Source organism: Chiloscyllium punctatum, chromosome 49 (genome assembly GCF_047496795.1).
Source record: "Chiloscyllium punctatum isolate Juve2018m chromosome 49, sChiPun1.3, whole genome shotgun sequence".
NCBI lineage: Eukaryota > Metazoa > Chordata > Chondrichthyes > Orectolobiformes > Hemiscylliidae > Chiloscyllium > Chiloscyllium punctatum.
The window spans coordinates 27,261,581-27,274,476 of record NC_092787.1 but is presented as its reverse complement, the minus strand read 5'-3'; the positions used below and the strand labels follow the sequence as shown (position 1 = coordinate 27,274,476).

Below are 12,896 nucleotides of genomic sequence, written 5' to 3'. Positions count from 1 at the left end.
AGACACGGGGAGAATGTGCAAACTCCACACAGACAGTCACCCGAGGGTGGAATCGAACCTGAGTCCCTGGAGCTGTGAGGCAGCAGTGCTAACCACGGAGCCAGAGTGCCACCAATACAATTCTTTGAGACACAGCCTTTGTTTCAATATAGGAACACCACCGCCATTTTGTGCACAGGTAGATCCCACAAACATCCATGAAACAATGACCAGATAATATCCTTGATTAACCTTGCTTAAGAGATGTGTATTGGAGCCAGGACATCAAGATGACCTCACAAGTAAAGGCTAGATAGGTTAAAGGGGTTCAGTTTACTCAATTGGCCAGACAGCTGGTTCCTAATACAGAGTGGCCCCAACAATGTGGGTTTAATTCCTGCAATGCCAAAGGTTAGCATAGAATCATAGAGATGTACAGCATGGAAGCAGACCCTTCGGTCAACTCGTCCATGCCGACCAGTTATCCCAACCCAATCTAGTCCCATTTGCCAGCATTTGGCTCATAACCAGCTTCCTATCATAGACCCATCCAGATGCCTTTTAAATGCTGTAATTGTACCAGCCTCCTCCACTTCCTCTGGAAGCTCATTCCATACACGCACCAGTCTCTGCGTATCACTTTAAAAATTTTCCCCTCTTACCTTAAACCTATGCCCACTAGTTCTGGACTTCCCCACCCCAGTGAAGAGATTTTGTCTGTTTACCCAATCCATGCCCCTCATGACTTTATAAACCTCTATAAGGTCATCCCTCAGCCTCCGACGTTCCAGGGAAAACAGCCCCAGCCTGTTCAGCCTCTCCCTGTAGCTCAAATCCTCCAAATCTGGCAACATCTTTGGAAATTGTTTCTGAGCCCTTTCAAGTTTCACAACATCTTTCCTGTAGTGGGGAGATCAGAATTGCACACCGTATTCCACTAATTGCCTAACCAATGTCCTGTACAGCCACAAAATGACCTCCCAACTCTGAAACTCAATGTTTTGACCAATAAAGGAAAGCATACCAAATGGCACCTTAGTATCCTATCTACCTGAGACTCCATTTACAAGCAAGTATGATCCTGCACTCCAAGGTCTCTTTGTTCAGCAACATTGCCCAGGACTTTACCATAACATGTATAAATCCTGTCCTGATTTGCCTTTACAAAATGCAGCACCTCACATTTATCTAAATTAAACTCCATCCGACACTCATAGAGGGTGGTGGGGAATCTGGAACTCGTTGCCTGTGAGGATGGAGGGGCTGAAATCCTCATCACATTGAAGAAGGATTTCGATGTGCATTTGCGATGCCCAGGCTATGGGCCAAGTGCTGGGAAATGTGATTACAATAGTTAGGGGGTTATTATTGACTGGCACAGACCCAATGGGCCAAAGGGCCTTTTACTGTATGATAAATCCATGTGACTGTCTGATTATCAGGGATATACAGGAATATAGAGTGAGTTTAACATTAGATCCACCATGATCTGATTGATTAGTGGGCTAGAGTCGAAGGCCGAATGGCCTACTCCTGTTTGAATTGAGGTCAACTTCCTTGTTCTTCGTTGAGGTAGCAGCCAAGAGATTATTGACACTGATGTCAGAGGGTAAACAGGGCCAATCTTTAAACTGTCATTTCAAAGTGGAGATTAATTGCTGTGAGTCAGGCGAGGAGTTTAAGATTGAATCCATCTGTTTTACCTTCATAAACATTTATTTACAGAGATGTATTTTTTGAATGTGCAGCCACAAAAATCCCATATAACCTGTTTCAGTCTTTCTTTATTGACGAGGTCACACATGATAATGTCCAATACCTGCATACAACTGAAATACACAGCACTCCTTCAGCACTTGCTGTGTCAGGCTCTAGTTCTGAGCTCAAGTGACTGGACACCACTATCTTTAGTGAGATATTTTCCTATTCCTCTGCTCAGTGATGTTATTACACACCTCTGGATCAAGTAGGACTTGAATCCAGGCCTCCTTGACCAGAGTTAGGGACACTCCCAGTTCACTCACAGGAGGTCCTAAACAACCAACAGGTGAAGAGAATCTGTGTCTGAGCTACAGGTGGTACCAAGGTGAGCAAGGGGAGCTGATGTTCAGGCAAGCATTCGTCTGCTGACTTCCGGAATCACGTGTGTCATCAATATTTCAGACCAAATTTACCATCAGCTTGGCGTTTAACAGATTGCTATGATTCTGACATTACAGGAGGGACTGTGTTTAAACATAATATTACAATCAGCTCCAAAGCTACAGCTCAGGAAGGTTGCTATACAAGTGAAAGAGTTTATTTACTCTCAGTCTTCACTTTACCCAGAGAAATCGGGTCTAACTGCAGGTATTTCCCTGCATAACTGTGCATGGGGATAGACTCTGCATACCTGTGTGGATGGGTGTATATTGCCCACATACCTGTGTGGATGGGGGTATATTGTCCACGTACCTGTGTGGATGGGGGTATATTGCCTACATATCTGTGTGGATGGGGTATATTGCTCTGTACATGTGTGGATGGGGTTATATTGCCTGTGTAGTGTGTGTATGGGGGTATATTGCCTGTGTATATGTGTAGATGGGGTATATTGCCCACGTACCTGTGTGGATGGGGGTATATTGCCCACGTACCTGTGTGGATGGGGGTATATTGCCCATGTACCTGTGTGGAAGGGGCATATTGCTCGTGTACATGTGTGGATGGGGTTATATTGCCTGTGTAGTGTGTGTATGGTGGTATATTGCCTGTGTATATGTGTAGATGGGGTATATTGCCCACGTACCTGTGTGGATGGGGGTATATTGCCCACGTACCTGTGTGGATGGGGGTATATTGCCCACGTACCTGTGTGGAAGGGGCATATTGCTCGTGTACATGTGTGGATGGGGTTATATTGCCTGTGTAGTGTGTGTATGGTGGTATATTGCCTGTGTATATGTGTAGATGGGGTATATTGCCCACGTACCTGTGTGGATGGGGGTATATTGCCCATGTACCTGTGTGGATGGGGTATATTGCTCGTGTACATGTGTGGATGGGGTTATATTGCCTGTGTAGTGTGTGTATGGGGGTATATTGCCTGTGTATATGTGTAGATGGGGTATAATGCCCACGTACCTGTGTGGAAGGGGGTATATTGCCTGTGTGGTGTGTGTATGGTGGTATATTGCCCACGTACCTGTGTGGAAGGGGTATATTGCTCGTGTACATGTGTGGATGGGGTTATATTGCCTGTGTAGGGTGTGTATGGGGGTATATTGCTTGTGTATATGTGTAGATGGGGTATATTGCCCACGTACCTGTGTGGATGGGGGTATATTGCTCACGTACCTGTGTGGATGGGGGTATATTGCCCACGTACCTGTGTGGAAGGGGCATATTGCTCGTGTACATGTGTGGATGGGGTTATATTGCCTGTGTAGTGTGTGTATGGTGGTATATTGCCTGTGTATATGTGTAGATGGGGTATATTGCCCACGTACCTGTGTGGATGGGGGTATATTGCCCACGTACCTGTGTGGATGGGGTATATTGCCCACGTACCTGTGTGGAAGGGGGTATATTGCCTACGTACCTGTGTGGATGGGGTATATTGCTTGTGTACATCTGTGGATGGGGTTATATTGCCTGTGTAGTGTGTGTATGGGGGTATATTGCCTGTGTATATGTGTAGATGGGGTATGTTGCCCACGTACCTGTGTGGATGGGGGTATATTGCCCACGTACCTGTGTGGATGGGGTATATTGCCCACGTACCTGTGTGGAAGGGGGTATATTGCCTACGTACCTGTGTGGATGGGGTATATTGCTCGTGTACATGTGTGGATGGGGGTATATTGCCCACGTACCTGTGTGGATGGGGGTATATTGCCCATGTACCTGTGTGGATCAGGGTATATTGCCTACGTACCTGTATGGTTCGGGGTATATTGCCCACGTACCTGTGTGGATGGGGGTATATTGCCCACGTACCTGTGTGGATGGGGGTATATTGCCCAAGTACCTGTGTGGTTCAGGGTATATTGCCCACGTACCTGTGTGGAAGGAGAAAGTGAGGACTGCAGGTGCTGGAGATCAGAGCTGAAAATGTGTTGCTGGAAAAGCCCAGCAGGTCAGGCAGCATCCAAGGAACAGGAGAATCGACATTTCGGGCATGAGCCCTTCTTCAGGAATGAGGAAAGTGTGCCAAGCAGGCTAAGATAAAAGGTAGGGAGGAGGGACTTGGGGGAGGGGCGTTGGAAACGCGATAGGTGGAAGGAGGTTAAGGTGAGGGTGATAGGCCGGAGTGGGGGGTGGGAACGGAGAGGTCAAGAAGAAGATTGCAGGTTAGGAAGGTGGTGCTGAGTTCGAGGGTTGGGACTGAGACAAGGTGGAGGGAGGGGAAATGAGGAAACTGGAGAAATCTGAGTTCATCCCTTGTGGTTGGAGGGTTCCTATGCGGAAGATGAGGTGCTCTTCCTCCAACCGTCGTGTTGCCATGGTCTGATGATGGAGGAGTCCAAGGACCTGCATGTCCTTGGTGGAGTGGGAAGGGGAGTTAAAGTGTTCAGCCACGGGGCGGTTGGGTTGGTTGGTCCGGGTGTCCCAGAGGTGTTCTCTGAAACGTTCCGCAAGTAGGCGGCTGTCTCCCCAAGAGGAGGCCACATCGGGTGCAGCGGATGCAGTAAATGGTGTGTGTGGAGGTGCAGGTGAATTTGTGGCGGATATGGAAGGATCCCTTGGGGCCTTGGAGGGAAGTAAGGGGGAAGGGGTGGGCGCAAGTTTTGCATTTCTTGCGGTTGCAGGGGAAGGTGCCGGGAGTGGAGGTTGGGTTGGTGGGGGGTGTGGACCTGACGAGGGAGTCACGGAGGGAGTGGTCTTTTCGCAACGCTGATAGGGGAGGGGAGGGAAATATGTCCCTAGTGGTGGAGTCTGTTTGGAGGTGGCGGAAATGACGACGGATGATACGATGTATATGGAGGTTGGTGGGGTGGTAGGTGAGGACCAGTGGGGTTCTGTCCTGGTAGCGATTGGAGGGGTGGGGCTCAAAGGCAGAGGAGCCGGAATCTCCCATCCACCACCTCCAACCTCATAGTCCCACAACCCCGCACCGCCCGTTTCTACCTCCTGCCCAAAATCCACAAACCTGCCTGCCCCGGCCGACCCATTGTCTCAGCCTGCTCCTGCCCCACCGAACTCATCTCTGCATACCTCGACATGGTCCTGTCCCCCTTAGTCCAAGTACTCCCCACCTACGTTCGGGACACCACCCACGCACTCCACCTCCTCCATGATTTTTGCTTCCCCGGTCCCCAACGCCTTATCTTCACCATGGACATCCAGTCCCTGTACACCTCCATCCCCCATCACGAAGGACTCAAAGCCTTCCGCTTCTTCCTTTCCCGCCGTACCAACCAGTACCCTTCCACTGACACCCTCCTTCGACTGACTGAATTGGTCCTCACTCTGAACAACTTCTCTTTCCAATCCTCCCACTTCCTCCAAACCAAAGAAGTAGCCATGGGCACCTGCATGGGCCCCAGCTATGCCTGCCTCTTCGTAGGATATGTGGAACAGTCCATCTTCCGCAGCTACACTGGCACCACCCCCCACCTTTTCCTCCGCTACATCGATGACTGTATCGGTGCTGCCTCGTGCTCCCATGAGGAGGTTGAACAGTTCATCCACTTTACCAACACCTTCCACCCCGACCTCAAATTTACCTGGACTGTCTCAGACTCTTCCCTCCCCTTCCTAGACCTCTCCATTTCTATCTCGGGGACCAACTCAACACGGACATTTACTATAAACCAACCGACTCCAACAGCTACCTAGACTACACCTCCTCCCACCCTGCCCCCTGTAAAAACGCCATCCCATATTCCCAATTCCTTTGTCTCCGCCGCATCTGCTCCCAGGAGGACCAGTTCCAAAACTGTACAACCCAGATGGCCTCCTCCTTCAAAGACCGCCATTTCCCCCCAGACGTGATCGACGATGCCCTCCACCGCATCTCCTCCACTTCCTGCTCCTCCGCCCTTGAGCCCCGACCCTCCAATCGCCACCAGGACAGAACCCCACTGGTCCTCACCTACCACCCCACCAACCTCCATATACATCGTATCACCCGTCGTCATTTCCGCCACCTCCAAACGGACCTCACCACCAGGGATATATTTCCCTCCCCTCCCCTATCAGCGTTCCGAAAAGACCACTCCCTCCGTGACTCCCTCGTCAGGTCCACACCCCCCACCAACCCAACCTCCACTCCCGGCACCTTCCCCTGCAACCGCAAGAAATGCAAAACTTGTGCCCACACCTCCCCCCTTACTTCCCTCCAAGGCCCCAAGGGATCCTTCCATATCCACCACAAATTCACCTGCACCTCCACACACATCATTTACTGCATCCGCTGCAACAGATGTGGCCTCCTCTATATTGGGGAGACAGGCCACCTACTTGCGGAACGTTTCAGAGAACACCTCTGGGACACCCGGACCAACCAACCCAACCACCCTGTGGCTCAACACTTCAACTCCCCCTCCCACTCCACTAAGGACGTGCAGGTCCTTGGACTCCTCCATCGCCAGACCATAGCAATACGACGGCTGGAGGAAGAGCACCTCATCTTCCGCATAGGAACCCTCCAACCACAAGGGATGAACTCAGATTTCTCCAATTTCCTCATTTCCCCTCCCTCCACCTTGTCTTAGTCCCAACCCTCAAACTAAGCACCACCTTTCTAACCTGCAATCTTCTTCCTGACCTCTCCGCCCCCACCCCCCACTCCGGCCTATCACCCTCACCTTAACCTCCTTCCACCTATCGCGTTTCCAACGCCCCTCCCCCAAGTCCCTCCTCCCTACCTTTTATCTTAGCCTGCTTGGCACACTTTCCTCATTCCTGAAGAAGGGTTCATGCCTGAAACGTCGATTCTCCTGCTCCTTGGATGCTGCCTGACCTGCTGGGCTTTTCCAGCAACACATTTTCAGCACGTACCTATGTGAATCAGGGTATATTGCCCACATACCTGTGTGGTTCGGGGTATATTGCCCACGTACCTGTGTGGATCGGGGTATATTGCCTACGTACCTGTATGGATCGGGGTATATTGCCAACGTACCTGTGTGGTTTGGGGTATATTGCCCATGTACCTGTGTGGATCAGGGTATATTGCCCATGTGCCTGTATGGTTCGGGGTATATTGCCCACGTACCTGTGTGGATCGGGGTATATTGCCCATGTGCCTGTATGGTTCGGGGTATATTGCCCACGTACCTGTGTGGTTCGGGGTATATTGCCCACGTACCTGTGTGGTTCGGGGTATATTGCCCACGTACCTGTGTGGTTCGGGGTATATTGCCCACGTACCTGTATGGTTCGGGGTATATTGCCCACGTACCTGTGTGGATCGGGGTATATTGCCCACGTACCTGTATGGTTCAGGTTATATTGCCCACATACCTGTGTGGTTCGGGGTATATTGCCCACGTACCTGTGTGGTTCGGGGTATATTGCCCACGTACCTGTGTGGTTCGGGGTATATTGCCCACGTACCTGTGTGGTTCGGGGTATATTGCCCACATACCTGTGTGGTTCGGGGTATATTGCTCACGTACCTGTGTGGATCGGGGTATATTGCCCATGCACCTGTGTGGTTCGGGATATATTGCCCACGTACCTGTGTGGTTCGGGGTATATTGCCCACGAACCTGTATGGTTCGGGGTATATTACCCACGTACCTGTGTGGTTCGGGGTATATTGCCCACGTACCTGTGTGGTTCGGGGTATATTGCCCACATACCTGTATGGTTCGGGGTATATTGCCCACGTACCTGTGTGGTTCGGGGTATATTGCCCACGTACCTGTGTGGTTCGGGGTATATTGCCCACGTACCTGTGTGGTTCGGGGTATATTGCCCACGTACCTGTGTGGATCAGGGTATATTGCCCACGTACCTGTATGGTTCGGGGTATATTGCCCACGTACCTGTATGGTTCAGGGTATATTGCCCACGTACCTGTATGGTTCAGGGTATATTGCCCACGTACCTGTATGGTTCGGGGTATATTGCCCACGTACCTGTATGGTTCGGGGTATATTGCCCACGTACCTGTGTGGTTCGGGGTATATTGCCCACATACCTGTATGGTTCAGGGTATATTGCCCACGTACCTGTATGGTTCAGGGTATATTGCCCACGTACCTGTGTGGTTCGGGGTATATTGCCCACATACCTGTGTGGTTCAGGGTATATTGCCCACATACCTGTATGGTTCAGGGTATATTGCCCACATACCTGTGTGGTTCGGGGTATATTGCCCACATACCTGTATGGTTCAGGGTATATTGCCCACGTACCTGTGTGGTTCGGGGTATATTGCCCACGTACCTGTGTGGTTCAGGGTATATTGGCCACGTACCTGTGTGGTTCGGTGTATATTGCCCACGTATCTGTATGGTTCAGGGTATATTGCCCACGTACCTGTGTGGATCGGGGTATATTGCCCACGTACCTGTATGGTTCAGGTTATATTGCCCACATACCTGTGTGGTTCGGGGTATATTGCCCACGTACCTGTGTGGTTCGGGGTATATTGCCCACATACCTGTATGGTTCAGGGTATATTGCCCACGTACCTGTGTGGATCGGGGTATATTGCCCACGTACCTGTGTGGTTCGGGGTATATTGCCCACGTACCTGTGTGGTTCGGGGTATATTGCCCACGTACCTGTGTGGATGTATGTATGTTTCTTCATGTCGGATTTCTGGTGGAATCGTTTCCCACAGTATTGACAGGGATACGGCCGGGTGTCTGAGTGGATCAGGAGGTGGGTGGACAATGTAGATGATCTCTTAAAGCTTTTCCCACACATTTTACATTCAAAGATTCTTTCCTACAAAAGAGTAAAACACAAGAGAGTCTGAGCCTCCAAAACAAAATCCTGTCCCAATCCATCATGATGCCTCTTCATGTGGGAATATCACATTCCTGTTTTCTGATTTAACCCCCTCCCTCTCCTGAAGAGGCTGACTCCCACTGGGGTACAGGGTCCCCCTCCCTCTCCTGAAGGAGCTGACTCTCACTGGGGTACAGGGTCCCCCTCCCTCTCCTGAAAGGGCTGACTCCCACTGGGGTACAGGGTCCCCCTCCCTCTCCTGAAGGAGCTGACTCTCACTGGGGTATGGGGTCCCCCTCCCTCTCCTGAAAGGGCTGACTCCCACTGGGGTACAGGGTCCCCCACCCTCTCCTGAAGGGGCTGACTCCCACTGGGGTACAGGGTCCCCCACCCTCTCCTGAAGGGGCTGACTCCCACTGGGGTACAGGGTCCCCCTCCCTCTCCTGAAGGAGCTGACTCTCACTGGGGTATGGGGTCCCCCTCCCTCTCCTGAAGGGGCTGACTCTCACTAGGGTACGGGGTCCCCCACCCTCTCCTGAAGGGGATGACTCCCACTGGGGTACAGGGTCCCCCTCCCACTCCTGAAGGGGCTGACTCCCACTGGGGTACAGGGTCCCCCTCCCTCTCCTGAAGAGGCTGACTCCCATTGGGGTACGGGGTCCCCCTCCCTCTCCTGAAAGGGCTGACTCCCACTGGGGTACGGGGTCACCCTTCCCCTCTTGAAGTGACTGACTCCAACTAGGGTACGGGGTCCCCCACCCTCTCCTGAAGAGGCTGACTCCCACTGGGGTACGGGGTCCCCCTCCCTCTCCTGAAGAGGCTGACTCCCACTGGGGTACGGGGTCCCCCTCCCTCTCCTGAAAGGGCTGACTCCCACTGGGGTACGGGGTCACCCTTCCCCTCTTGAAGTGACTGACTCCAACTAGGGTACGGGGTCCCCCACCCTCTCCTGAAGAGGCTGACTCCCACTGGGGTACGGGGTCCCCCTCCCTCTCCTGAAAGGGCTGACTCCCACTGGGGTACGGGGTCACCCTTCCCCTCTTGAAGTGACTGACTCCAACTAGGGTACGGGGTCCCCCACCCTCTCCTGAAGAGGCTGACTCCCACTGGGGTACGGGGTCCCCCTCCCTCTCCTGAAGGGGCTGACTCTCACTGGGGTACGGGGTCACCCTTCCCCTCTTGAAGGGACTGACTCTCACTAGGGTACGGGGTCCCCCACCCTCTCCTGAAGAGGCTGACTCCCACTGGGGTACGGGGTCCCCCTCCCTCTCCTGAAGGGGCTGACTCTCACTGGGGTATGGGGTCCCCCTCCCTCTCCTGAAGAGGCTGACTCCCACTGGGGTACGGGGTCCCCCTCCCTCTCCTGAAAGGGCTGACTCCCACTGGGGTACGGGGTCACCCTTCCCCTCTTGAAGTGACTGACTCCAACTAGGGTACGGGGTCCCCCACCCTCTCCTGAAGAGGTTGACTCCCACTGGGGTACGGGGTCCCCCTCCCTCTCCTGAAGGGGCTGACTCTCACTGGGGTACGGGGTCACCCTTCCCCTCTTGAAGGGACTGACTCTCACTAGGGTACGGGGTCCCCCACCCTCTCCTGAAGAGGCTGACTCCCACTGGGGTACGGGGTCCCCCTCCCTCTCCTGAAGGGGCTGACTCCCATTGGGGTACGGGGTCCCCCTCCCTCTCCTGAAGAGGCTGACTCCCACTGGGGTACAGGGTCCCCATCCCTCTCCTGAAGGGGCTGACTCCCATTGGGGTACGGGGTCCCCCTCCCTCTCCTGAAGGGGCTGACTCTCACTAGGGTACAGGGTCCCCCTCCCTCTCCTGAAGGGGCTGACTCTCACTAGGGTACAGGGTCCCCCTCCCTCTCCTGAAGGGGCTGACTCTCACTGGTGTATGGGGTCCCCCTCCCTCTCCTGAAGAGGCTGACTCCCACTGGGGTACGGGTTACCCCTCCCTCTCCTGAAGGGGCTGACTCTCACTGGTGTATGGGGTCCCCCTCCCTCTCCTGAAGGGGCTGACTCTCACTAGGGTACAGGGTCCCCCACCCTCTCCTGAAGGGGCTGACTCTCACTGGGGTATGGGGTCCCCCTCCCTCTCCTGAAGGGGCTGACTCTCACTAGGGTACGGGGTCCCCCACCCTCTCCTGAAGGGGATGACTCTCACTGGGGTACGGGGTCCCCCACCCTCTCCTGAAGGGGATGACTCTCACTGGGGTACGGGGTCCCCCTCCCTCTCCTGAAGGGGCTGATTGTCACTAGGGTACGGGGTCCCCCACCCTCTCCTGAAGGGACTGACTCTCACTGGGGTACGGGGTCCCCCTCCCTCTCCTGAAGGGACTGACTCTCACTAGGGTACGGGGTCCCCCACCCTCTCCTGAAGGGGCTGACTCTCACTGGGGTACGGGGTCACCCTTCCCCTCTTGAAGGGACTGACTCTCACTAGGGTACGGGATCCCCCACCCTCTCCTGAAGGGGCTGACTCTCACTGGGGTACAGGGTCACCCTTCCCCTCTTGAAGGGACTGACTCTCACTAGGGTACGGGGTCCCCCACCCTCTCCTGAAGGGGCTGACTCTCACTGGGGTACGGGGTCACCCTTCCCCTCTTGAAGGGACTGACTCTCACTGGTGTGTAGCCCCCTCCCCCTCTATGCCCTCTTCCCCAACCCTGGTGTGTTTGGATGTTACTCATCCCGAAGCCCCCCCGATCCTTGATGTTGTTACACAGTCGGTGCTGGGTACCTGTGAGTGAATGTTCATGTGCTGCTCCAGACTGACTCCATGACCAAACGTCTTCCCACACAGCTCACAGGCATAAGGTCGAATCCCACTGTGTGACCTCCTGACATGGACCTCAAGACCATGGGCGGTGGAGAATACCTGGTTGGGGAATTGGGTCATTAATACAGGGATCTCAACATAGAGCCCCTCCCCAGGGAATTAATTCACCTGTTCATTCATTCATTCATTCTTTTATTTGGAAGGAGTAACAGGAATACAGAGTGCTGGGCTAATGGTAAGATTTTTGGTAGTGTAGATGAGGGAGATCTCGGTGGCCAGGTACAGAGATCCTTGAAAGCTGCCACCCAGTTTGATAGGGTTGTTAAAAAGGCATATGGTCTGTTAGTTTTTATGGATAGAGAGATTGATTTTCAAAGCCACGAGGTCATGCTGCAGCTGTACAAAGCTCTGGTGCAGCTGCAATTGAAGTACTGCGTACAGTTCTGGTCACCGTATTATAGGAAGGATGTGGAAGCTCTGGAAAGGGTTCAGAGGAGATTTACTGAGATTTATTGCCTGGTATGGAGGGAAGGTCTAAGGAGGATAATCTAAGGGACTTGAGGCTGTTTTCATTAGAGAGAAGGAGATTGAGAGGTGACTTAATTGGGATATATAATATAAACAGAGGTTTAGATAGGGTGGACAGTGAGAGCCTTTTTCCTTGGATGTTAATGGCTAGTACAAGGGAACATAGCTTCAAATTGAGAGGTGATAGATATAGGACAGATGACAGAGGTAATTTCTTTACTCAGAGAGTAGTAGGGACGTGGAATGCACTGCCTACAACAGTAGTAGACTCGCCAACTTTAAGGGCATTTAAATGGTCATTGGATAAACATATGGATGAGAATGGAATAGTATAGGTTAGGTCGGCTTCAGGTTTGTTTCACAGGGTGGCGCAACATTAAGGACCAAAGGGCTTGTACTGTGCTGTAATGGTCTAGGTTCATTCATTCGTTCCTTCATTCATTTGTTCTCTCATTCGTTTGTTTGTTCATTCATTTGTCCATTCATCAATTCATTCGTTCATTCATTCGTTCATTTATTTGTTCATTCTCAGTGTGACCTGGGGTATGTATGGAGGCCGATATCCTGAGGGAGGGAAGGTGTGTCAGTCTGCGTCTCACCGGTGATGGTGATCAAACCAAGGAAATCCCAGTATCCCCACGGATGGGGTCGGATTTATTTTTTTCTTTTGAAAAAGAAAAATCACAGACACCTTCTAAAAAAATAGTTCCCGTCTCTAGG

General features: G+C 52.4%; 1 protein-coding gene across 1 annotated transcript in view; it reads right to left on the bottom strand.

The window, feature by feature from the left end:
- gfi1b (growth factor independent 1B transcription repressor) overlaps positions 1 to 12,896 on the bottom strand; it is a 37,445-nt gene that overhangs the window by 1,643 nt on the left and 22,906 nt on the right. Inside the window, exons 5-6 of the mRNA XM_072565678.1 lie at positions 11,610 to 11,747; positions 8,700 to 8,865 (exon numbers count right to left, since the gene is read on the bottom strand). Coding sequence (XP_072421779.1) covers positions 8,700 to 8,865; positions 11,610 to 11,747 — 304 coding nt within the window. The remainder of the gene's footprint in view (positions 1 to 8,699; positions 8,866 to 11,609; positions 11,748 to 12,896) is intronic.